This window comes from Chrysochloris asiatica, unplaced genomic scaffold, assembly GCF_000296735.1.
Source record: "Chrysochloris asiatica unplaced genomic scaffold, ChrAsi1.0 scaffold00002, whole genome shotgun sequence".
Classification (NCBI taxonomy): Eukaryota; Metazoa; Chordata; class Mammalia; order Afrosoricida; family Chrysochloridae; genus Chrysochloris; species Chrysochloris asiatica.
This window is the reverse complement of record NW_006408520.1, coordinates 19,416,445-19,442,993: the sequence shown is the minus strand read 5'-3', so window position 1 is coordinate 19,442,993 and position 26,549 is coordinate 19,416,445. Positions and strand designations below refer to the sequence as shown.

Below are 26,549 nucleotides of genomic sequence, written 5' to 3'. Positions count from 1 at the left end.
TAGAGTCCCTTAATAGGCATCTCAGAAGAAAAGACTGTTAAACTACTTCTAAAAAATGAGCTATTGAAAACTACAGAGCACAGTCCTATTCTGACACACATGTTGTTGTCATGAGTTGGAGCTGACTCAGCAACTGTTGTAGCTCCCTACACCCAAATATTTAAACAGTACACCTTTGGTTAATTGAAATGGGAAATTGAATTTTGTGTTTACTTACTGAAATTTGTTTGCTTGTTTATATTCTTTTTGAAAATCTTTCTACAAATAACATTACATAATTTTGTTGTTGTTTGTTATGTGCCATCGAATCTGTTCCAACCTATAGAAACCTTGTATAGGTTTTCTGAGGAGTGGCTAGTGAGCTTAAACTGCCAGCCTTGAAGTCCAAACCAGTTTTTCAGACCAGTGTGTTAACCCACAGTGCCATACCACACACCAGGAGTCCGTACTTTAAAGACATGAAAAATTATTATTGGTTAATTGAATGTCTTGGAATAATCAAGAATCATTTTTTATGCATAATGTAGATTTTATGCCATATGGACTGGTTCCAAGTTTCTCCTGAAAAATGAAACCTAACAGTACTTACGTTGTGTGACTTTACTTTCTCTTAAATATAGAGTCCCCTCCACATTAAAAAATAATAATAATCCTGTGATATCATGAGAAGCTGATAGAAATATTTTTGGCATTTTTCTTAGGAATATATAATAGACACCTAATCACAGGTACACATATCCATATTTACCATTCCAGGGCTGAACTGTAATATAATCATATATATTACTAGAGGAAAAGTTAGCATAATGGAGATGGTGTACTACTATAAAATAAAAATATAATTAGCAACAGTTCTTGAGACCTTAACTGTTGTATGCTAATGTGGAGTATATAAGTTGGTAGACATTACTTAAAAAGCTGTTGAAATACTTAAATCTAGATGGCATGTTCGAACTCAGTGCGTGCAATTGAAGGGTATATTTTATTTTAAAGGGAAGCCTAATACTATATATTTCTATATAGAAATATAAAATTTGAAAGTAAACACAGAGTGTGGAAAATAGTGAATAATTTTTCTATTGAAGATATATACTGATTTTAACACAAATAATGTGTACTTTATTCAGTTTTCTGCTGACATTGCAACCCCCTCACAAGTTAGTTTCCTGTACATGTTATATGCAAAAATATGGTACTATATATATTCTATTGAAGATAATACTGTAAACCTCATGGCCAGATGGAAGACCTAAAATATGATGTTCCTGTAATACTGATTTTCTGATTTAGACTCTAATCTTTGTTTTCTTTGCAAAATAAATAGCCTGGTGACCTCATTATGTGAGTTGAAATGGTAATCTTATTCAAAGTAGTCTGGAGTGCTAAATAAACCACCACATGAAGTTTCTGAGGAGAACCATAAGGAATAAGTCTAAAAGAGAGAAGAGAGAGCTAATTGTGATTTTTACAAGTGAAAAGCAGTGTTTCTGAAATTGTAAGATGTTTTAATGTTGATTGTCAGCAGAATTTCAGAGATTTCTCAAATGGTATGGTTTATGCAGACTTAAAAAGGAGAATAAATGAAAACATTTAGAATTGGTATTAAGTGCCATCCAGTAGTTCTGATTCTTAGCAGTCCTGTAGGGGGAGTTTCTTAGGCGTTATACATTTTCGGAGGAGCAGAAAGTCTCATAATTCTTCCATGGAGTAGCTGCTGGGTTCTAATTGCAGACTTTGAACATTTATACTAAATCATGGTAAATACCCTGGTTTTGTTTTTGATACGCTTAACAAGACTCTGGTATGTCAACTATGGGCATAGTATAGACATAGTATAACTTGTTTTCAGATAAGATTGAGATGTAAACTGTTTAAAAAATGAATTTGTAACTAAATAGCAGTAATGAAAACATTTAATGTCTTGAAAACATTCATAAGGAAGATTCTAATGGAGAACTACAGAGTCTGTCTTTACCTTCAATTCAAGAAGGATGCCAAGAGAAAAGATCACTTGGAACATTGAGATCAGCCAATTATGAATATGAGTTTAGACTGGAACTCACATAATAATAGTACAGCTGTATGATAGTGGACTTGGTCACAGTTCATATGATGAGACTTTAAAAGAACTTAGGTAAGGGCAACCAAGAGGAAGATGAACTTTGATAATCATAAGAAACCTAGATTTCTGGGTGGAAAAACAGTTTGCACTTGACTACTAACTTAAAAATTGGTAGTTTGAGCCATAAGCTTAATATGAAATGATCATATGATGTGGCTGCTAAACACTTTAATCTTATACTTAGACATGATAGCTACTGTCAAATATTTGAAGAGCTCCCTTGTAAAAGAGGGAATAGTAGAAGAGTTGCAGGGGAAGAAGGTTTTGCCCACCTATGGAATCGACTCCTTCAGTAGGTGACTCATCAGCTCTTAATAATGGAAATGTTTTAAGCTAAGGTGGAATGATTGTCTGTACTATAAAAGTGATTATACTATTGGGTGGAAGATTAAATTAGATGGACATCTAGGGTCTCTTTAAGCTTTCAAGTCTGATTCTATTATTTCTTATTTAATAGAAATTTTGTCTTGGGGGACACTTCAGAAATTAAAGGAAGAGGATGTGGTGTAGAGGAATGAGCACCAAACTGTCCTATCATAATTTTTAGCACCCAACACACTTGGCACATGGTGGGCTCTTGGTGAATGTTGAATGAATGGACTTCTTATCACTGGGTTTAGTTTCTGGTTCTCTCACTAACTAGCCATGTGAATTTGAGCAGTTCATTTAACCTTTGTGTCTGTTAAATCATCTGTAAAATAAGGAGAATTGTAGTAGAGACTGTAATTCTCATCTAGCACCTATATTATGTATGGCAGATATTTTATTCTTTTTTTTTTCCCTTCTGCTTTCACGTGAAGGAGTTCTAAGCTTAGGGAGTTTTGATTGGTAAAAAACTTTTTTTTTCAAAGTCACATGGTATTTTTAAAAACTTGCTTGTCTTTTAAAATTTACAAGTTTTTGCTAATGGACCCATTTAAGAAGAGGCAAAAATGTCTGGGGGAGAAATTCTGTTGGAACATACTAAAATATTTTCTAGAATTTATTTCTAGACTCCTCCCTTTTGCAGTCTAGTCAAGTTTTTATGGTTGCCATACAAATAATCCTGATGCATTATTTTCCCAGATGATAGAATTTTTAAATTTTAATAACAGTAAAGTTTCACTTTAAAAATGTTTTATAGTTTATAATTTTTGTACAAATACATATTATTTGATATATGCAATAAACTAGTAATTAGTGCAGGATCTATACTTTTCCTTTTTACCAGTGAAAAAATAAATCTGAAGAGGTTAAATGACCCTAGAGGGTCACACAGTGAGTGAAGACCTTCAATTAGAACTTCCAGTCAGTACACTTTTCCTCTGCATCACATTGCCTCGATCTAGCACCTATATTTTACTAACTGATGAAATTTTAGTGCGTTAAATTGTTTCTTGATACTTCACAGCTGGCAGACACACCAAAATCTGAAAGATATGAGCATGTTCTGGAGGCATTAAATGATTACAAGACCATGTAAGTTGACTTATTTTATGTATCCCTCTGAGGGAGACACTTAGTAAGTATAAGGAATAGCAACACTGTTTAAGATTTTTAGGATTTATAGAACTATAGTACATTCCATTTTAAAGTTTTTAATGTCCCATTCTCTTCTAGTCAGAATAAAGTAATGATGGTTAGAAAAAGAAAGGAGTGATCCTTCTGGGAATAGTGAGTGGGAAGCATATTAGTATCTCCAGGGGAAATTGGCATCTTCCTTTGAAAAAAATCGTATTTAGTAATAAGATGTTTCTATAATGCCATTTATTAAAAGTAAATAAAGTCTTGTTATTTAGTGGGCATATGTAAAAGATGGGGGAAATATTTTAGGGATTATGGATTTAAAAAAAAAAGATCAGCATATATGGTTTTAAGTTAGGTGTTGACATCAGTTATAGAAATGTAGCATTTCTGGTGTAAGGTTTTGATAATTAAGTGGTATTGCTTAATATATTCTTGCATATGTCTTTTCTTAATATATATGTACATTTCTTAAAAATATTTTCAAAACTAAAATGAGTTTTCTAAATGTAAATGCTACTTTCAACCAACTTTTGGATTGTAAATTTTTTTGTTGTAAATAATGGCTATTTTGAACTTAATAGCATTTTTTCATTAAATAATGGTACTATTTCTAGTTACTAGATTGTTATGTCAACTGAAAAAGCCATCGGGTTCCTGAGCAATTGTGTTTTGTTAAGTGCTGTTGAGTTGGTTCTGACTTATAGTGACCCTGTATAGGGTTTATGAGGCTCTATGAACCAGTAAAGCTTTTTTATGAGACAATTCTAAATTGTAATTTAGAATACAGAAACACATCTCTTCCTGTTATGATAGAAATGGGGTATCCTTTTCTTAATCCAACATAGAAGTAGAACATTTAGTCAATTGGTCATGGTACTTGAGACCAGGCAGGCCCTGATAGAGCTAAGGTAGATGCAAGTATTTTATGAATAAAGACCCTGAAAATGTAGAGAAGGAGCTAAGAAGGATATTTCTCAGATGCCCAAGTTCATACTCCACTGAAATAATGCTTATTTACACATATAATGTCGCCATGAGTCAGAAGTGACTTGATGGCAACTGGTTGTTCCATTTCCCTGTATTTCAGGAATTACAGGGAAAATTTTCTTGGCCAGTATATAGGATTGGTCCCTACTTTGTTTTCCAGTACTATCACATAAGATTCTGACTAGTGTCTCTTTCCTCACAGCTCCACTCTGAAATAGAATTCTTCCTTTTCTAAACCAGATTTGAAACATTTCTGACATATGACAATAGAATAAGAGAAAACAGACTAGGAAGAAAAAGACACCATTCTATGTTCTTCGTCTTTCCTTTATATAGATAGATAACATATTGGAAAAGGAGATATGCACTCTTAACCCATTCTTCTGATTCTGTCCACCCTGCCCACCCCAGCCCCCCACCTCCAACCCATTTCCGTGCTCCCTTCCACCATATTCTGTGGACTCACTCTGGGGTAAATGAGAATCAGGGAAAGCAATGGGGAAAAGGAAGTTTCTGTAGTGTTGGTTGGACTTTTATGTATAAGAGCCTTATGTCTGAAAGCTATTAGTTAGGGTTAATTATGCTATGTATTCAGTTTTTAAATTTTTAGTTAATGTTTTTAAAAATTTAGGTTTATGTCTGGGAAAGAAATAAAGAAGAAGAAGCATTTGTTTGGGTTACGAATTCGTGTTCCTCCTGTGCCACCAAATGTGGCTTTCAAAGCAGAGAAAGAACCTGAAGGAACATCCCATGAATTTAAAATTAAAGGCAGAAAGGCATCCAAACCTATATCTGACTCAAGGTAAAAGTTGATCCTGTGGCTTAGTTTTTCTTTAGCTTATTTGTAACTAAAAATGTATGTTATTTAGTCTCATTAGTATATTTGAAAGTCCAAGTGCTAGTTGCCCTGATTTACTTTCCTGTCTATAATTTCTTGCCTTAGACAAGGTTCAGAGAATTCATGCTAGATGTTTTATTTTTCTTTTTTTAGGTCTTTGGCCTTCTAAGAATAGGCCCTATCGATTTTGTTTACAAACAACTTAAATTACTGCTCTGTTCATTTGTTGTTTGTTCTCTTTTCATTCATTCAATGCATTCATTCACCACACATCTACCTTTATATCTAGATACTAGGGATGCAGTGGTTAACTACAGATGTGGTTTTTTTACCCTAATAGGATTTACATTATAATGGGGAAGAAACATATAAAATAAATAGCTAATGCTGTTTAGCAAATAGCGTACTGTTTTATAGTACACTGGGATGGATAGAGATTGGGGAATCTACTTTAGAACGAAGGTTTAAGGGAGGCCTCTTTAAGATAATACTTAAACTGCTGATACTTTAAAAATGAGAGTGACCTTTGGGTGGAAGAACTAAGGGAAAAATAGGTAGCAGAAATAACAGTCATGAAGGTCCTGAGGCATGTTCTAGGCACCCCTAGAAGATACGTGTGGTATGAATGTGAGGGCTAGAGAATAACATCCGGTGTTTGAAAAGTTGTTGGTTGGGATCTGATTATGTTGATCTCATAAAGAGTTTGGATTGTTTTCCAAAAATAATTGGGAGCAATTTAAGAATTGTAAGATGGTTATCTATCTTTCTTAAATACGTTTTTTGGATGCTGTTTGAGAATGGATTGACATAGAAGTAAAAATAAAAGCAGGGAAAAATACTTTAGTAGTTGTCAAGGTGAGGAAAGATGATAGTTGCTTGTGTAGGGCTTTGAGGTAACAGTACAAATGGAGAGAAAATAGATTTGAAATCTCGGTTGGAGTCAGAATTGATGGACTTTCCTAATGGATTAAATTTGTGGAAGGTAAAAAGGAACCAAGTACAATGCCCAGATTTCTATCTTTAGCACTGGTGGATGGTAGTGTCTGTTACCAAGATATGGAAGAGCAGATTTTGGCAAAGTGAATGAAGAGTTCTTTCTCATACTCATTGAGATTCATGTGAGAGATATCCAAGTGATGATGTGAGATAGCCAGTTGAATAGTTGGGAGCTCAGAAGAGAGGTCAGGACAGGTGATATAAATTTGGAAAGCTGATTTATAAAACCATGAGAATGAATGAAATTACTGGGAAATAAGTTGAGAGAGAGGACAAGAAGGTGGCTCAGCATGATACCTGATTCAGAGATCTGGAAGAGGTGAAATAAGCAAAGAAATCTTTAAGATTTGATCTGTAAGGTAGGAGAGCCAGGAAGTTTGATATCATGAAAGCCAAGAGAAAGAGAATATTTCAAGAAAAATGGATATCTGAAGGGACTTCAAAAAATCTGTGGCAAAATGGAATTTTTCCACAAACTTTTATAAACCCACGTGTGCGTATTAGGCTACTGAATGATAAGATGAGAGAAAAACATTTAATGCCTAAACCAGTATTTTATTATTAGTGATCTTGACAAAAAGTATTTTCTTTGGAGTAGTAAAGATAGATTAGAGTGATTTAATCTACCACTCTTCAATTTACATGTCAAAACTGGTTGTCTCCTAGAAATAAGTGATTCAAAATAAGAGTAATACACGCAAAGGGAGAAAGGAAATAAACTAAGAATAGTGACAAGAAGGGAGAAAGTGAAAAAGGGTACGTGCAGATGATTAAAGAAATGTTAACTGCAAAGAGAAGTAGACATGGAATAGCAAAAATGAAGAGGGAGAAGAATAAACAAGTGTTACACGTTTTTAATAGATGAGAGAGTTCATTGCAACAGGTTTTTGTGTGCTAGAAGGGAGTGATCAGTGGGGAAGGCAGAAATGCATGTAGAGGATAGAGGAGGTTATCAAGATACTATAAAGTCAGCGGGAAACCAGAAAGGAAGATCTAGAGCTAAATGGGGAATAATGGCTTTTGATAGGAGTTAAAATCTCTTTTGGAAAGAAGATGGGTGCAGATGCTGATAATTTCATAGATTTGGCAGTCAGAACAATTTTCTCAATAAAATATGAAACAAAGATACCTTAAAGTGAGAATTCTATTGAGAGGGAAATTTCATGGGCAAGTAAAAGATATGGACATTTTCTTAGAAAGAAAATGTAATTACAGAGGGTTAACAGTTCTTCATATCCATTTGAGGTTCAAAGTAGATACTACTTTAAGATTTCTTTCTTTCATGTGATTTACTATTCCTATCACTTTCAAGTTTTATTACTCTTTGTGAGTAGTTACTCACATGAATTAGACAAAATAATTCTTTCAAACTTTCTTAATTCCTTTTGTGATTTTGATAGGATACATCATTACTGGTGGTAGCTGTCAGATTTACCTCTGGTGTCAGTAGGTGAAGGTTCAACTATCTATAAAGGTGTCTTCATTTCCTTTCTAGTCCCAGTGTACAGATTGATTCTTTTAGTCTGAAAGTATTTTTTTTTTAGGCCATGATTTCTTTATATTTGCTACATTGACTGTCTTTTTAAAAACAATAAAATGAGTACACATACTACCAATTCATTTTAACTTTGAGACTTTTGGTTTTAGTTCTGGTTCTGCTTTGTTCTTCTAGTTCCCCTCCTTCCTCTTTCCTTTTTGCTTTTACTGCCTTTACTCCACAACCTTAATTTGGTGTTTGGAGGGGTGAGGTCTTTTCTAATTTCTCTATTCAAATGTTTCTAACCTATATTATATAGAATTGTACATTTTCCTTATTGAATCAATGAAATACAAGATGTGGTCTGCATATTGTGTTTTTCTTTATCCCTTCTACTAGAGTTGTTGACTATTGTATTTTCTTCCTTTCTATCATTTGATATTTGGCCTTTATTTTCAGAAATGGTTTTTAATTCTTTTTATAATCTTGCCCTTTGATTTCCTGTTCAATCTGAAGTATTCATTCTTTCTTCCTTCTTTGTATGTACACTGCCACTTTGGGTTCCATTTACTTTCTGATATAATCTATTAAGAATTCATTATGTATCTCTAAGGCAGCCTCTATTGATGGCTACTATGAGGTTAACGGCTGAATTCATAATTATTGTTAGTGTTAAATTTGGAAAACAATTCCTCCAAAGTAGTAGCAACCTGAGCTAAATAATTGAACTTGTAGGAATTTCAAAACCTTCCATCAAATATAACTGTCTGTTTTTTTTTGTTTTTTAAATCTTTAGCTCATGTATTTAGAGTTATATTAACGACAACATTTGTTTTCATAAATCTTTCATAATGTAAATCCTAAAGATAATGTATTTAAATTATCATGCATTATGTATATATTTAACTAAAGTTGTAGGTTAAGCTTATATTTGATGATTATAATTTTTGTTGTCACTAATATAAGAATATAATACATATATATCTAATTATTATATAAGTAGAGTTCCCTGTGACAGTATGAATTAATTTACCATTGTATAATTTCTGTATTCAAAGGTTAAGTATAAAGTGACTTTATGTTTCAGGGAAATAAGCAATGGCCTAGAGAAAAAAGGAAAGAAAAAATCTGTAGGTCGTCCACCTGGCCCATATACAAGAAAAATGATTCAAAAAACTGCTGAGCCACCTTTGGTAAGAGATGTGTTTTATACAGTTTTCAAAGAAAAAAGATGATTGAAATTACTGAGAAGCTAGTATTTTTCTACTTACTTTTAGACTCATCTTTCAAGTATGTTTTTAATTTCCAGGATAAGGAATCAATTTCAGAGAACCCTACCTTGGATTTACCTTGTTCTATAGGGTAAATGAAAGTTATTTTCTTCTTTCGTTGGAAATTGCTTTTTTGAGAAAAATTCTTTCTGTTATGTAATATAGTTGTTATACTATTTAAATTCTTTTGTCTCAGGAGAACTGAGGGAACTGCACATTCATCCAATACCTCAGATGTGGATTTCACGGGTGCTTCCAGTGCAAAAGAAACTACCTCGTCTAGCATATCCAGGCATTATGGGTAGATATTTTATGTTCTTACTCTATACTAATTTTCTCTAAATGCTCTTTCTTTATAAAGTAATAAGTAATACTATTGCAGTTGAAAGTGATAAAAGTATGTCTTTCAGCTTTCTGAAAAGCAATCCCTATGTAGAATACCTTAGGTTGCAAATATCTGAATATTTTGCTTTTCAGAACACAAAAATGAAAAGTTTCTCATTTGTTATGCAGTTTGCTGTGTACACAGAGAAAAAGTGTACTGGTTCTTTAGGAAGATTTGTTTTAGTTAGTCTGAATCAGGCACATAAATCCTTTTGTTAGTGAAAGGGTTTTAAGCTAAGGATCTTTTCAGTACCAAACTCTCCTGTGATATTTTATGTAACACAACTTTTCAGAAGGACAGACACCTTTTTTCTGAAGCAAGATATGTTATTACTTGGTTAGGGTTATGTATGCATTTACATGTTTTTATACTTCCCTTAAAGGAGCTCCAGTGGTGCAGTGGGGTAAGCGTTGGATTGCTAATGTAGAGGTTGGTGGTTAAAACCCATCAGTGGTTCCATGGGAGAATGATGAGACAATCTGCTTCCATAAATCTGTGCAGCCTCAGAAACTCTGTGGATAACCTATGGAGAGCACTTCTACTCTGTCCTATTAGGGCTCTGAGTTGGAGTCAGTTCAGTGGCATTGAGTTATACTTCCCTTTGTTTAATGTATTCTTGTTTATAATTCAGAAATTGGTCTTATAAATCAGGCAGAAATACTATATTTTCTAAGGTTTAAAATGTGACCTATTTATTAATGAGTTTGAATAATGAGAGCTATTTTTGACCTCTTCACATATTCTACACGCTGAGCTAAGCTTTTTCCATACATTGTCTTACAATAATCTTGAGTTAATATATTGTTGTAAAGTGCCGGCACTTATAGTAACCCTGTATAGGGTTTCCAAGGAGCAGCTGTTGAGTTTGAACGCTGAACTGGTGGTTAGAAGCCCAGTGCTTATCCTGGTGCGCCATACTAGGACTTCTTGAGTTATTACGGCGTCTGTTATTTTTCATTTTACATATGAAGAAAGCCTGGGCTGAGAGGAGGGCAGAGAGCATATCTAGTAACTACAACAGAGCAGGGATTATCATCCAGGCAGTGTAATTTTAAAACTGTTGAATTTGTGTGTTATGTTATGAGGGAGCGTCAAAAAATTCATGGAAAAGTGGAATTATTCTGCAGATTTTTTGAATTGCTCCTGTCTGTTCTGCCTTTGTTATAAGATCCTAAAATCATTGAAATTTGTGAACTGAAAAAACTTTAAAGATAATCTAATTTAAACTCTACATTTAAGAAATAAACATGGAAGATAGATTTGAATTTGGTAAAGATCACACAGTAGTAGGATAAGAGCTAAACCCAAGATAACCTGACTTCTAGTTTGTGTTTATTCCATTTTATTCATTAGACATAGAACTGGTCATTTAAAAAAAAAAAAGCTCACTGCCATCTAGTCAGTTCTGACTCTTGACAACCTTATGTAGAGTTTCTGAGGCTGTAAGTCTTTATGGGAGCAGCAAACTTCATTTAAGAGACCCTTTACTTTAGTTCTACCATCTATTTAAGCACATGGAACAGTGTCTTGTATGTAGTAGATACTTATTAAATATTTGTTGCATTGAATGACTAAATGAACTCCCTTCCTTTTAATGATAAGACTGTCGACAAGACCGGATTTGTGGAGTAGGACCTGTTGGTGAGAATTTGCCTTGATTCTTTTAATATTAATAGTATATAGATGAGAAAGAGAAGTTCTTCAAAGGTCAACCCCAAGAAGGTGGTAGAGTCTAAAGTAATCAAGGCAAGTGATGGTTCATTTATGTAGCATACACATTTTTGGTTTTATTGATTTTTGTATCAGCAAGGTTATATACTTACATTGTTGTCACGTGCTGTTCAGTCTGTTCTGACTCATGACAACCCTGTATAAGGTTTCCAAGGTTAGCACCTTGTGGTTAGCAGTCCAGTGTTTATGATTACAGCACCACACGAGGACTCTATAGATCTCTCAAAATCAGAGGACATATTGTGTGAGCTAAGAATGTTTTAAAAAGTGTAGGTAGACAATTTTGTCTGTTTTTATTCCTTAGATTATCAGACTCCAGAAAAAGAACACGCACAGGAAGATCTTGGCCTGCTGCAATACCACATTTGCGGAGGAGAAGAGGTCGTCTTCCAAGAAGAGCACTCCAGACTCAGAATTCAGAAATTGTAAAAGATGACGAAGGCAAAGAAGATTACCAATTTGATGAACTCAACACAGAAATTCTGAATAACTTAGCAGATCAGGAGTTACAACTCAATCATCTAAAAAACTCCATCACCAGTTATTTTGGTGCTGCAGGTAGAATAGCATGTGGCGAAAAATACCGAGTTTTGGCTCGTCGGGTGACACTTGATGGAAAGGTGCAGTATCTTGTGGAATGGGAAGGAGCAACTGCATCCTGACTGTAGGACTGAACATTATGTTCACTGCACTCTTAACGTCTGTAGGTACAGCTCAACGTCCTAAAAGAGTCTGGCTTTTAGTGTCTTTCTTACAAAAAAAAAAAAAGTCAAAAAAAAAAAAAAAAAATCACAAAAGGAGATGATACGAGCCTTAACATGTACCTTTCAATGTTACGGATTTTGTCATAAAAAGATATCTTTTAAAAATCAGAACAGAGACTTAATTTTTTAAATCTTAAGATTTGTAGAATGTTTCTAGAATAGGATATTAAAAATGATTCAAACTCATGCATGGTGGTAGATAATTTTTCTAAATATTCCATTGAGTCAGTTTTTGTGATTAGTGGTTATCAGAGCAAACACATCATGTAGATAGCACAAATATTTGGAAAAATATTGTCTGTTTTGTTACAAAATGTTGGAAAAATTTATTTCAATACCTTTTAGATTTCTTAAAGTGCAGTGTATATAATGCCTACTGAAAAATTGTAAAATATTGAAAATTTCTTTCAAGCAAAGTGTAAAAAATATATTGAGCCTGTAAATTGCTCTGTGACTAGACTTCATTGTCGTCTTAATATATTCTTTGCATGTACATATATATACACACGGTTGTGTATATATATGTGTGTGATTATGTGACCTATGCAATACAAATTATGGGAATGGGCAGCTTTGGAGTACATATCCCATAATTCTTTTTTCAGGAATAGTTGCAGTATTTACACAGCAGCATTTCTTCTCAGGCTTTTATTGGGTGCTGTTGCTTGCTATGTATGAAGAGAAATGTGTCAGACAAGTTTAGTGTGTTCTGATGAAGGGTGTGAACAACAGTGTTCATGGGCTTTTAGAATGCTTTTTCATTTTCAGTCCTTGTAACTCAGCTGTTCAGAACCTAAAACAAATTCAAACAATATGAACATTATCTCCTACTAGAAGTAACGTTTTCAAGTTTTCATGGCACATTATGATTGTAAATGTTTCTCAGTTTTAACAGTAAGTCTATAGGAGTCCCAGGAAGACTTCTGAAATGTCTGTAGTAATTGTTAGTCATGTTTGAATAAGTGTAGTATGAGCAAAGTATTTTATTGCACAGGGTTAACAAACAGTAAGTTGCCGGCTGAGGCTACTACTGTTTTATTACAACATTACCTCTTGTTTTTATAAAATGTACCAAGATTTAAATTGATAATTTTATTTTACATGTAAAAAAAAATTTCTTTTATCACCAGTGTTAGAGTTGTCTTCTGTTTCTTTTTGTTTTGTTTGTTTTCTTTTTTAGCCAAAGAGTAAACAGAAAAATATTCATATATTAGTGGCTATTCATTGATGCATTTTAGCCTAAAAATTGGGGTATTGCTGCCAAAATGAAAAATATGTAAAGTATAGTGATTACAGAGTGGTAAAAATGTGGGTTAGTACTTATTTATTCCATTGATTGCTTATTTGACTTTTTATAAAGAAAACTGCTTTATTTCTTTAAACATCTTCAAAAGATGGTCTTTTCATGTCACATAATAGCCAAAAGAAGCAGAGAATTTATTTGTCCTGCATTTGGTTCCTGCATTAGCCAGGTATAAATGAGCTTTACAAAAGTGCAAATTAAAAACTCTCATTTCTGTTTACCTCCACCAAAACTTCATTTCCCCCGCTAGCTATTAATTTAAAGTTGCCTTTCCTGCAGCTGCAATATTTTGAATAACACAAGAGTTTGTGTTTATTTTTGAATGTTTGTTTATATCTAGGGGTAATGGAAAATGTAATTCCCCGTGTAACCATATTCACTCCACCTGTATCATATTTCATTTTTCCCAAAGTCTTTTAAATCTCACTAAACACCAGCAGTATTTTTTAGTAGCTTGCTCTTAAACATATTTGGAAGACAATTTATCAAGCTGAACTGTCTTTAGACGTAATTATTGTGAATGTCTGTCTTATTTTATCATGGTGGTTCACATGGCTCTGATGTTCAGTTTGTATTTTTGGAATTGCTTTACTTAGAATTAAAACAGACCAACATTAAATGTGTGTATTTTTTAAAGAGCTAATGAGTTTTGCTTCTATATTTGCTTGAAAATACACACTATAGCAGTAAGTTGGCTGCTTTTAGTTGGTATGGATTTTCCAGTTTCACTGCTAATATATTCACTTTCAATTTTCGAGAACTTGAGTTCATTTTCTTCTTGTCCCCCAAGCTATTAATAATTGCTGCATGTTCATTTTAAGTGGACTTTAGAAATCAAGCTTTTTTTTACAGCTAGCTTGCATGTTTCATATTTGAAGAACTATATTTCAAAAGCAAGTCTTTCCACCCTGATCCCAAACTTATAAAAGAAAATTCAGACTTTTCAGCTCAGTTTTCTTTTTTACTTACATAGTCGCATATATGACAAGATGTCAAGGTTCACATAGAAAAAGTTCTTATTTTTCCTAAGTATCTCTACCCCTTGGCTTCAAAAACAAAAGATGTAAAAGTAATATAACTTACTTGTTTTTATTTATTTTTTATAAATTTTGTCTTTATTTATTTTTTATAAGTACTCTAGTACTAAATGACAAATAAGGATTTTAGGGCCTTTAGCCAAACCAGGTCAGAATATGAGCTATCTGAATTAAAAATTATAATGTTGGCATTATGGACTCCACTAAGTATATATTTTGTTACCAGATGTTTAACAGAAGTCAATTTTCACTGAATGTGTGAGAGTTGAGGATCATTGTCCTTTTTTAATTTGTTTGCAAGGTATGTCCAAATATTCATGTTTGGTTTCTGTCATGTATATATTCCGCAGGTTTCTATTACTGGTGTTGGGAGTAGAACTAAAAACTCTTTGTTTTGGGTTACTTTACTGTGTTTCTATTAGGTACTGTTTTTGATTGGGAACATAATGTGTGACTTGCATAGTTTTAACAAAATGTGTTATAATTTGGTTCTAGAGTTGTTTGAACCAAGGATGTGATGGCAAAGGTAGATGCCCTTGCAGCTTTGCGAAATAGTAAAAAATGCCCTGTTTGTGTAGGGAATTTCTCCTCTTAAATCGTATTTGAGAACCTCTATGAATGGTGCTCCAAAAAGTCTCCATTGGTAGATAATCAGTCATGTTCTTTCCTAAGGAAAATAAAGACTTGACAAATATAAAGTGGTAACTATCTGATCATTGATGCTTTCCTAATTGGTAACAGTTAAGAAACCAGATGTTTTTCTGATACAGATTTGGAGATGGGAGAAGATGTGAAAGCAAACTGAATGGCTCTCTGGATAGCAAGTAGAATGGAGCATATACAATGTACTTTTAAATTACTATAATTAGAAAATGTATTAAAGCTGTGTTGTTGTTGTTGTTGAGTGCCGTCAAGTTGGTTCCAACCCATAGTGACCCTGTATAGGGTTTCCAAGGAGTGGCTGGTGAACTTGAACTGCTGACCTTGCAGTTCAAACGGCTTTGCAGTCTGGCACTTTAACCCACAGCACCACACCAGGAATTAAAGCTATAGCTAGGCCAAAATATTATGGCATGTTTGTATTTGAAATTAGCATAATAATTGCCAATTTACCAGCTCTGTTTTTCTTCCTTCACTTCATCTCTACATAATATAATCTCTTTTTGCTAGCTTTTCTTGCATTTTCTGTTTGTTGGAGATGATGAGTATACAAACTGGATTATTAGGCATCTTAAAAGAATGTGATGTCTTCAAGAGTATTTTCCACTGGATGTAAGCAGGCACACAAATGAAGAAAGCCTCTTCACCGATGATAAATATCACAGTGTGTGTTGTTGATGAATGAAACAAAGATATTTTCTGCCCAAATCTTCCTTCTACTGTTTGTTATTTGTATTTACTAAAAGTTGTTCAATGCCCTTTTTTTAAAAAAATCCCATAATACCTATTCTCAATGGGAGTAATCACTCCTGTAAATATTTGTGGAGGACAAAAAAAACTTAGCTCTTACAATGTCTCATGTCATTTTAACACTGCCAGTTGTCAACATTGGTAGACAAAAATCCTGTTTTTAATAGCTAATTTTTCTGGATTTTCTTGGTTATAACATTAGCAGTAATAGCTTTGAGTTCATGGAAATAGAATGTATGGGGACCATTGCTACAAAAGGATGACAAACTGATAGCCATGCAAGTCAGTTCATATTATTTAATTCTACAAAAGTTACTTACCCCATAATTGTCTAGTGCTAAAAAGAAAAAATGTTGACAGTATATGAATGAATATCTTGCAGCGAGTTAAAAGCAATACTCTTTTATTAAGTAAAACTTAAGTTCTCTAAAAATAATCTTAAGGAATTTTTTCAAATGTTTTGCTGGAAAAATGACATTTTATAATGATTTAAAATTTTTTTTAATTTGGTTACATTGCTGTTCTTGTGTATTCACAGGAATTTCTTATTTATATAATTTGGTATATTATGATTTATAATAAAATAAATTACATGAAAAGTTATGCAAATGCAGCTATACATTTATATTAATTAATGTAATTTACATTAGTTAATTAGTATGGCAGTATCTAGCATTAGTAATCTATGATGGTAAGTGAAAATGTATTGCTACAAAATCATTTTTGTTTTGTTTGTTAAGTGCCATTAGATTGACCCTGTATAGGGTTTCCAAGGAACGACTAGTGGGTTTGAATCAGTCCTTGCTGTTAGCAGTCTAGTGCTTATCATACCACACCAGCACTCCACAAAATCATAGAACCCTTTGTTATATATCGTTTGTCGACATCTCCTCCATCTAGGTCTGTACACTTCTGCAGGTGGTGTTTCTATCTCTCTAACCCTTTCTCCTGAAGAATTCTGTGCACATCAATGTATACTATGTTATAATGGCACTTTGGGGGCCTCTAGGGAGTCATCCTTTAAACTGTTCTTTGAGTTTGGGTAACAGAAAAGTCTTAAGGGACAAGATCAAGGTTGTAGGATAGATGGGCTACCCTCAACGAATGAGCACGTGTATTACCATGATCTGGATTCCCGGTGTGGCACTGCAGGAAAAGCACTCTACCATAAGGTTGGTTTGAACCACACTTAACATTATCATGATAGGGAAAAACAGTACTTACCTTTTCTGGCCTTTTTCTCACCAATACAGTTTTCAGTTTTCTTAAAAATTTTTTCCTTGATCATTTTGTGTCCTTTGAGAAAATTAATCAGATGACTTCTTTGGAGCTCACCAGACCACTTGCCATACCTTCTGAGATGATCTCTTTGCCTTGAATTTAACTGGCCCAATAAAGCCCCTCAGAATCCACTGTTAGATGTTTTCTTTTTTTTTTTTTTTCTTTAAGGAACCTTAACAAGATTAAGACAAGTGTATTACTGAGGGAAACTGTCTATAGCTAGTCACTGATAACAGACACATATTTAAACATGTTTTGGAATAAACTCTTACATAAAGAACTGGAATCTTAGTAGCAATATTTTTACTTACCCTTGGATACATGTTTTTGGAAAGTACCATTGAGTTGGTCCCAACTCATAACAATTCTGTATAGGGTTTCCAAGGAATGGCTGGTGAGTTTGAACCATTGACCTTGCAGCTCAAACCAACATTGCTGTCCAGTGCTTTAGCGTACACGCCACACCAGGGTTCTTTGTGTACATAGTGATAGATTATAATTAGTGTTTTTTATTGTTGATAAGTGCCATCAAGTAAGTTCCAATTCCTAGCAACCCTATATAGGGTTTCTGAACCACTGGCTTTCCAGTTTAAACTGATCTTTCAGTCCAGTGCATTTTCCTGCAATGCCACACAATAATAAGTGTTATTTTAATGAATAATTGACTTTTAAAATAGTTTGTATTTAATATGTTGGTTAAGGACAAGATAATTTTTCCTATAAATTGTGACAATAATTAGCAGGTAAAGATTTTGTGAGAATTTGGCTCCCTTTTGAAAATACCTTAAACCTGCTTACATAATCTTAAAGATACACTTTTTTGGTCTTTGATATAGAAGTTGGAAAGGGTCTTGGGAAGGAAAGCCAGTTGGCTGACTCAGATTTATCAAGATATGGTTTTTATTCCTGTGTCCGTTTGTCACCAAATACGTACCATTATCCAAGAGCATCTCTAGAAGAGGTCCACTAGTCCGTCCGTGTCACACACAACCCTCCCCCCCCCCCAATATTGTAATGCTTAGCTCCAGCGATACCAAGGAGTTAGTGGTTTGATATCACTTGTAATCACATTGGAGGAAAGATCTAGTGATCTACTTGGGAAGAATCAGTTATTGAAACCCCTATGGTATACTGCCTGTTATGACATACATGGTGTTTCAATAAAACTTCTAGTTACCTAGTAGGGGGAAAAAAGTCCTGCTTTATCTTGTGTCTTAGTCTCTCTGCATTATTGTTTTCTCTAGAGATGAGCATTATTTACAAAACTGAGGACATGCTATGGGCGTAAATGCTGTACAGTTGCAAAGTAACTTGATTGTGTCTATTGCAATGGGCAATTTACTTGAGTTCCCTTGCTTTTTACATGTCATCTGGTACTGGAATTCCCGTTGATGGTTTACCTCGACTTAACACAAGAGCATATCTTCATGCTTGTATCAAAGAGAATTACTGGCCCTCCTGGCTGGAGTTGCTGGATCAGCAGATGTGGTGGGATGTAGAAGACAGTTCTCTCAAAATGGATCAGCACTGTGTTATCAATACAATCTGCCTTTGCCCAGTAACAGTTGTTTCCAGTTGCATGTTGGATGAATGTAGCAACAGACTTGAGAGCCCACCCCCACTTCTTATTTATTAGAAATCATATACTCACAAGACCCATTGAGATAAGGAATTTCAGTTACATAGAAGAAGACTGGAAGAGACTGATGCCAGTGGCACTAATGTGACTGTGTGAACTTTATTTCTGGCTGGCACATTCTCACACACTAGAGTTGGCATCAGTTTCATTTAGTGCCTTGCCAATTCTCTTTCACTGTGGTGATTACTTTTCCTTGTGCTCTGTCTGCTTTACTTCTATGTGTCTGGACTTTGGACAACTGGTGCCCATACTTTGTTGATTCCCTAAGCACATGCTTATGTTGCTTATTGAGTAGACCTGTTCCTGGTAGTAGACATGCAGAGAAATTTACCAGAGTTTTTTGTCTTACCTGCTACTATGGCCTAGGAATAGTTTAAAGCAGACTTCCAAGTATTAGCTGAATAAATTAAATATTTATTTTGTTCTAGTGGGAAATCATTGTAATGTTTTATTTATTCAGAATAATCTGAAAAGAAAATGCCTGTGGTTATTAATCTTTGTTGTTAAGTACCCTCCAATCAGTCCTGACTCATGATAAACCTGTATAGGGTTTCCAAGGAGTGCTTGGTAGGTTTGAACCGCCGACCTTATGGTTAGCAGTCCTGTGCTTATCCTTTAGCGCCACACCAGGAGTCCATTAGCCATTGTTTTATGTGCCATCCAGTTGGTTACCACTCAGAGATCCTATATAGAGTTTCTGAGGAGCAGTAGGTAGGTTTGAACCACTGACTTTGCTATTAGCAAGGACCATCATTTTCTGTGTATATTAGCTCAATACTTTTTTTTTTTTTTTTGCACCCTGGAATGTCTTACATTGCTCCTTCTCTGCAGGTCCGTGTCCTTCATGCTCCTTTTTTTTAAGTTTTATTGTGAATTATATGACCATTTACATGGGAGAACATTAGTTTTACATTCATCTTATCGTATATTGTTTCATTGCCATGGTTATAATCCCCTCCATGCATCACCAGTCAACGAAAGGGTGCATCCTGTAAGCCTGTTTCCCACCTCCACCCTAGGTCATCAGCACACAAGTCCCTCTTCCTTCCTGGGTCCTGAGTTCCCAGCTGCTCCACCTCTCCACGCCATCATCTCTGCCTCCATCTCGGGGATCGCTGCCTCTCTGGTTAGGGTTCGTGCTCCACTTTAAATTATATCATCATCAAGCCTTCCTTAAACATGCCTTTCCTTTAAATAGCCTAGCGATCCTGTATAGGGTTTCTGAGGAGCAGCTAGTGGGTTTAAACTGCGACTTGTGATTTAAAGTCCTGTGCTGATGATCCTACGGCGCCACACCAGGAGTCTATTAGTAATTGTTAAGTGCCACTGAGTCTGTTTTGACTCACAGCAACAACCCTGTTAGGGTTTTTGAGGAGTGGCTGGTGAGTTTGAGCCGCTAACATTGCTATTCAAACTGACCTTGCAGTCCAGAGCATTATCCTGCAGCACCACACCAGAACTTCTGTTATGTGCCATCCAGTTGGTACCAACTCTTAGCAACCTGTATAGGGTTTCTGAGAAGCGGCTGGTAAATTTGAACCACGTACTTAGCCGTTCAAACAGAGCTTACAGTCGTGCATTATCCCACAGCGCCACACCAGGATCGTTCAGTACCGTGGAGTTGGTTCTGACTCAGTGATCCTGCACAGGGTTTCCAAGGCTGTAAATCTTGACCAGAGCAGAAAGCCTCATCTTTATCCCGTGGAACGACTGGTAGTTTCAAACTGCTGACCTTGAGGTTAGCAGCCCGATTTGTAATGTAAATCAAAACAATGAGATACCACCTCACCCCAGCATTACAACATATACTGTCAGGGTGTGCAGAGACTGGAACTCTCATGTGCTGCTAGCGGGACTGAAAAATGGTTCAACCACTGGAAGATGGTATAGCACCTCCTCAAAAATACCGTATGTTCTGTGATACAAGTTGATACATGCATACCACTTTCATCGCAGCACTGTTCTCCAAAAGGGAGACAGCCTAAATGCCCAACAATGGAAGAATGTATGCAGGAACTTTGGTCCATAACAGAAGAATAGTACACAAAGTTGAATAACAATGAATCAGCAAAGCACCTCATGACAGATGAGCCAGGAGGATGTTGTGCTGAGGGAAATAAGCCAATCCCAAAGAAATATTTTATGAGATCACTACAAGAAGCACTCTGATGGTTACCAAAGGTGAGAGGGAAAGAGGAGTACTTAGTTCACTGACTTTGTCACTCATACTGGTAGATGCAAATTTCCATTTAGAAAAAGATAAAACTTTTTCTATAGTTAAGTGAGTGACAGGGAACCTGGAAAATAAAAATATTATAATCACACCCTCTTTCTAAGGAGGCTACAGTATTATCCAAATCTGTATTTTCTTGTAATAGAAACTTTTCCCATCCTGGTAAAGGTTGATAATGCTGTCAAGTCAGTTCTGACTCATAGGGACCATGTATAGGGTTTCCAAGGAGCAGCTGGTGGGTTTGATCTGCCAACTTAGTGGTTAACAATTCAGTGCTAATTCTATGGTGCCACAAAAAAATGCTTTCTCTCTAAACCAGACTTAGAGGGAACAATACTAATTTGTTTATAATTTTTTGCTTTTCTGCATAACCATAACAAAAAAATTAGTTAAGCAGTTTCAAGGGAATGAACGGGACAATGATAAAGATGAAGGTAGTAGATGAGGGAAACAGTCATGTGATGTTTTATGGATTACAAAGTTTATTTTCCCAAAACTTTCTCATTTCCAATGATGACAGAAAAAATTCAGACAACACAGAAAGCTGCAAAAGACTGTTCTACATCCAAGAGATACATACATAGCCTTCTAGACATTTAAATCTAGTCCTATAAGCTTTTTTATAAAACAATTTTTTATTGTGAATTGAGTGAAGGTTTACATAGTAAAGTATCAGTTTTACATTCAACAAATTCATACACTAGGTTTCAAATACTGCAGTCCCCTCCATGTAACATCAGTTATTTTACTCCCTGTGATTCTTGTTTCCATATACTCCTAAACTTTATATTATAAGCTTTTTATATTATTAAGTTTTTGTGATTTGAGTGAAAGTTTACAGGGCATATTATGAGCTTTACATTCAACAAAATATATTTTGTTTAATTACAATGATTATAATCCCCTCCATGTACCATCAGTTAACAGTATTTCTCTCTAATCATTTTTTCTTTTTTTAAAAAAACCACTCAGGCATATATAATAATTTAAACCACCAAAGGGCACCTTCTGTAAACCTGCCTCCTGCTCCCAGCACTCAGTCCCTTTCTTCCCATGAATATAGAGTCTTCAGCTACTCCCTCTTTCCATGTCCCCATTTCTGCCTCCATCTCATGTCACTGCTTCTCTGGATAAGGTCTGCATTCTGCTTGTGCTCTTCTCCCTTAATGATCCTAGGGTTTTTGTTTCCAGACTGTAAGATTAACTACTCCCCCGTTTTTGTTACAGAACTTCTACCTTTATAATTGTGACAGTCTCAATTAGTCATGGTAACAATTACTATTGAATCATAAGAATCTTATCCCCATCTCTTATCAACTGGATGCTTCACTCTCAGCTCTAGCCCTCTATGGCTATGTCCTTGTCCATGGGCTCAGGTGTCCCCAAGTCTCACCACACTTTGGACCAACCAGCCCTTCCTCTTCTCTCTTTCATCTCCAGGTCAACGGGAATCTATGGAACATGGTGGTTGAGCTCAGCCCATTTCTTCATTGCTGCCTTTGCCCCTCTTCCACTCACCAGCAGATCAATGTGGTCACTAGTAAGCTTACATGCCTGCTAATGTGTTCCCTTTGAATTTCCGTCTTAGGGGAGGTTTGTCCTGAAGGGACTTGATTACTTTCTTTGATGGCGTTCCAGCGAACAACTTGCTTATTCTTGGAGTAGCCTTCCTATAAACTTTTACTGAAAAAGTGTTATTCGTGTTACTTTGAAACTTTGCTTTTTCAGTTAAACTGTGCCTCATTGAATCACAAAATGCTATGTTCTAGCACTGAGCTGACTGATGGATGAAATAGTGCCTTCAGAACTTAAAAGTTTAGTAAGGAATTGTATACATTTTGATAGGATGGTTGTGATTGGTCCAATAGCACATAAGAGAAACAACATAAATTTGAGGGATTTGGCAAAGCTTCATGGAGGAAGAAATGACAGCTAAGATTTGTGAAAAGTGAGTTGGAAATTCATAAAGACTAGTCTTGCCTAGTTTCCCATCCCTATCTACCCTGTATACAGAGGGGATAGGATTGATACTTGATATGAAGACTCCTTCCCTCTGTTCCTATTTTGAGTTAATACCTCCATGAGAATAGGTCAGGTTCATCAAATTATAGCAGTTTACCCTCGTTTCCTTTGTCATAAATTGTTGTTTTTTATCTTCCTCTAGTTCTGGTGTGACACTGTGGGTTAATGTACCAGACTGCAAAGCTGTTTGAACTGCAAGGTCGGCAGTTCAAGCTCACCAGCTGCTCCTTGGAAACCCTATACAGAGTCACTATGGGTCGGAACCAACACGACAGCACTTCACAACAACAACAACAGTCAAGTTCTGATTATCAAGCCATCAAGGCTAGGTCAAATGGCTATTATCTGCAAGTTTGGATATTCTTGTGTGTCTCCTCTCACTTCTTATCAGCTGGATGCTTCACTCTCAGCTTTAGCCCTCCGTGACTAGGTCCTTGTCCATGGGCTCAGGAGTTCCCAGGTCTCACTACACTTTGGACCAACCAGTCCTCCCTCTTCTCTCTCTCATCTTTAGGTCAACAGGATTGTGGAATGTGGTTGAACTCAGCCCATCTCTTCATTGCTGTCTTCCCCCTTCTTCCACTCACCAGTAGACCAATGTGGTCACCAGCAAGCTTACAGTCCTGCTCATGTGTTCCCTTTGTGTTTCAGAGTTGGAGGGAGGTTTGTTTTGAAGGGACTTGATTGCTTGCCTTGATGGCTTCCCGGTGAATAACATGCTTGTTCTTGTAGTAGCCAATCATACTGCCATTTTTGTTTTGGGTTTTTCCTGCTGATCTTTCTTTGAAGATGTATCTTCTGTCACTCTAGCTGTTCCAGGCAGGTCTGCTTGTCCTTTCTAAAGGGAATGTCCCACCTCAGAAGGTTCTGGATGGTGCTCATTATTCCATCTAAGGTCCTACACACTGCAAAGGCTCCGCAAGAGGCCTATTTCACTGGGCAAGTTCTAGACCCCCTTTTAGGTATTTCAATCAGTTGTAGGCTAAACACAGGCTTATAATTTTTCTGTAAGCAAGTTTCCTGACATTTCTTCTATCCCACTCAAGTATCTATTTTACAATAGTATAGTAGGCAAGGGAAACCAATATTCATAAGACAGTCAAGCATCTTAGTATTATTTTCCCTCTTCAGGCTATGCCTCGCGATCCCTTATCACAGAGCCTTGTTCTAAGGTTGAGCATGCATCACTATTTACCTCTGTCCCATTCAGCCCATGCAAACCTTTTTCAATGTTCCCCCATCTACCTTGTTCTTACACCCCCCTCCCTTCTTGTGTATTGTGCTCTCCAAAAACCCGAACTATGATGTGTCTGCTCCCTATTCTGTGTTCTACCGTCCCCTCCCTCCTCCTCCCAAACCTCCCACCCTACCCTCACTGGTAACCAACAAAGAATTTTTATTTTTCACCTTTTAGTATGGATATCTTTTCTTAAGCTTTTACAATTAATGATCTTATGCACTATTTGTCCTTTTGTGAATGACTAATTTCACTCAGCAAAATGTGTCAAGGTTCATGTATGTTATGTGGTGACTTGAAGCTTCCTTGTTATTCTTCAAGGTAGTATAATATTCTATTGTGTGGATGTACCAAAGTTTATGCATTCTTCCATTGATGGACACTTTGGCTGTCTCCATCTTTTTGCTATTGTGAATAGTACTGCTATGAACACTGATGTGCATATATCTACTTGTGTTATGGCTCATATTTCTTGTGGATATATACAAGTGGAGGAATTTCTGGATCATAAGGTATTTCTATTTCCAACTTTCTGAGGAAGCGCCATACTGTTTTCTAGAGTAGTTGGGCCATTTTACATTCCCACCAGCAATGTAGGAGGGTCCCAGTCTCTCCACACCTTCACCAGCATTTATTGTTCTCTGTTTTTTTGAACTTCTCATATTATTTCTTAACTAGTTCTTCCATGAGTGTCAATTGTGGATCCAAGCAAAATGAAGTCTTTGACAACTTGAATCTAAATCAATCCAGTTATCATGATGTGATTTATTGATCCAATTGTTAGGATACTTGCTTTCTTGAGGCGCATTTCATGCTGAAGACCAGTCTTTGGTCTTCATCAGTAAGTGTTTTAAGTCCTCATTGCTCTCAGCAAGCAAGGTTGTATCATTTGCTTATCACAGACTGTTAACGAGTCTCCCCCTCCAATCCTGATGCTCTTCTTCATATAATCTAGTTTCTTGGATTATTTACTCAGCATACAGATTGAATAAGTATGGTAAAAGGATACAACCCTGGCACACACCTTTCCTGATTTTAAACCATTCTGTATACCCTTGGTTCTGTTCTGCCTCTTGGTCTATGTACAAGTTCCTCATCAGCACAATTTAGTGTTCTGGAATACCCGTTCTTCACATTGTTATCCATTGTTTGTCATGATCCACATAGTCAAAAGCTTTTGCACAGTCAACAAATCATAAGTAAACATCTTTCTTGTATTCTCTGCTTTCAGCCAAGAGCCATCTGACGTCAGCAATGATGCCCCTAGTTCCATGTTCTTTTCTGAATTTCTTGCAGTTTCCTGTCGATGTTCTGTTAGAACTGTTTTTTAATTATCTTTAGATAATTACAACCTTGTTTTTTAATTATCTTTAGCAAAATTTTACTTGATATTAATGCCCTTTGTCCATGATTTCCACATTCCATTGGGACATCTTTCTTTAGAATAGGTACAAATATGTATCTCTTTTAAAAAATGGCCAGGTGGCAGTCTTCCATATTTCTTGGCATAGATGAGCACCTCCAGTGTTGCATCACTTAGTTGAAAATTTCAACTTGCATTCCATCAAATCCTGGAGTCTAATTTTTCACCAATGTCTTCACTGCAGCTTGGACTTCTTTAGAAGCATCAGTTCTTGATCATTGTGGAATGTCAGTGATTTTTTGGTATGGTGGTTCTGTGTATTCATCATCTTTTGATGCTTTCTGCATCATTCAAATCAATATTTTGCCGATATTGTTGTTGTTGTTAGGTGCCATTGAGTCAGTACCAACCCATAGCGACCTTATGCACAGCAGAATGAAGCACTGCCTGATCTTGGGCCAACCTCACCACTGTTGCTACACTTGAGTCCATCGATACTGCAAATTGGCTAATCCAACTCATTGGGGTCTTCCTCTGTTTCTCTGATGCTCCACCTTACCAAACATGACATCCTTCTCCAGCGACTGGTCCCTCCTGACAATATGTCCGAAGCATGAGAGATGAAGTTTGGCCATCTTGGCCTCCAAGGAGCACTCTGGCTGCACTTCTTCCAAAACAGATCTATTGGTTTTTTTGGCAGCCCATGGCACTTTCAATATTCTCCTCCAACACCATAACTCAAAAATATCAATTCTTCTACAGTCTTCCTTATTCACTGTCCAGCTTTTGCATGCATATGAGGTTACTGAAAATACCATGGCTTGGGTCAGGTGCACCTTAGTCCTCAAACTGAAATCTTTGCTCTTCAACACTTTAAAAAGGTCTAGTGCAGCAGATTTGCCTAATGCAATATGTCGTTTGATTTCTTGACTGCTGCTTCCTTGAGT

At 35.8% G+C, this 26,549-nt stretch overlaps 1 protein-coding gene across 5 annotated transcripts in view; it reads left to right on the top strand.

The window, feature by feature from the left end:
- Positions 1-14,023, top strand: part of MTF2 (metal response element binding transcription factor 2) — a 61,599-nt gene extending 47,576 nt beyond the window's left edge. For 3 of the 5 annotated variants that reach the window (XM_006830958.1, XM_006830959.1, XM_006830956.1), the window contains 6 exons: positions 3,513-3,580; positions 5,247-5,417; positions 9,014-9,119; positions 9,236-9,288; positions 9,394-9,498; positions 11,618-14,023. In XM_006830958.1, the coding sequence (XP_006831021.1) occupies positions 3,513-3,580; positions 5,247-5,417; positions 9,014-9,119; positions 9,236-9,288; positions 9,394-9,498; positions 11,618-11,975 (861 nt within the window). In that variant the 3' untranslated portion in view covers positions 11,976-14,023. The remainder of the gene's footprint in view (positions 1-3,512; positions 3,581-5,246; positions 5,418-9,013; positions 9,120-9,235; positions 9,289-9,393; positions 9,499-11,617) is intronic. The other 2 variants (XM_006830960.1, XM_006830957.1) reach the window with 2 other exon arrangements.
- The last annotated feature ends 12,526 nt before the right edge of the window (positions 14,024-26,549 follow it).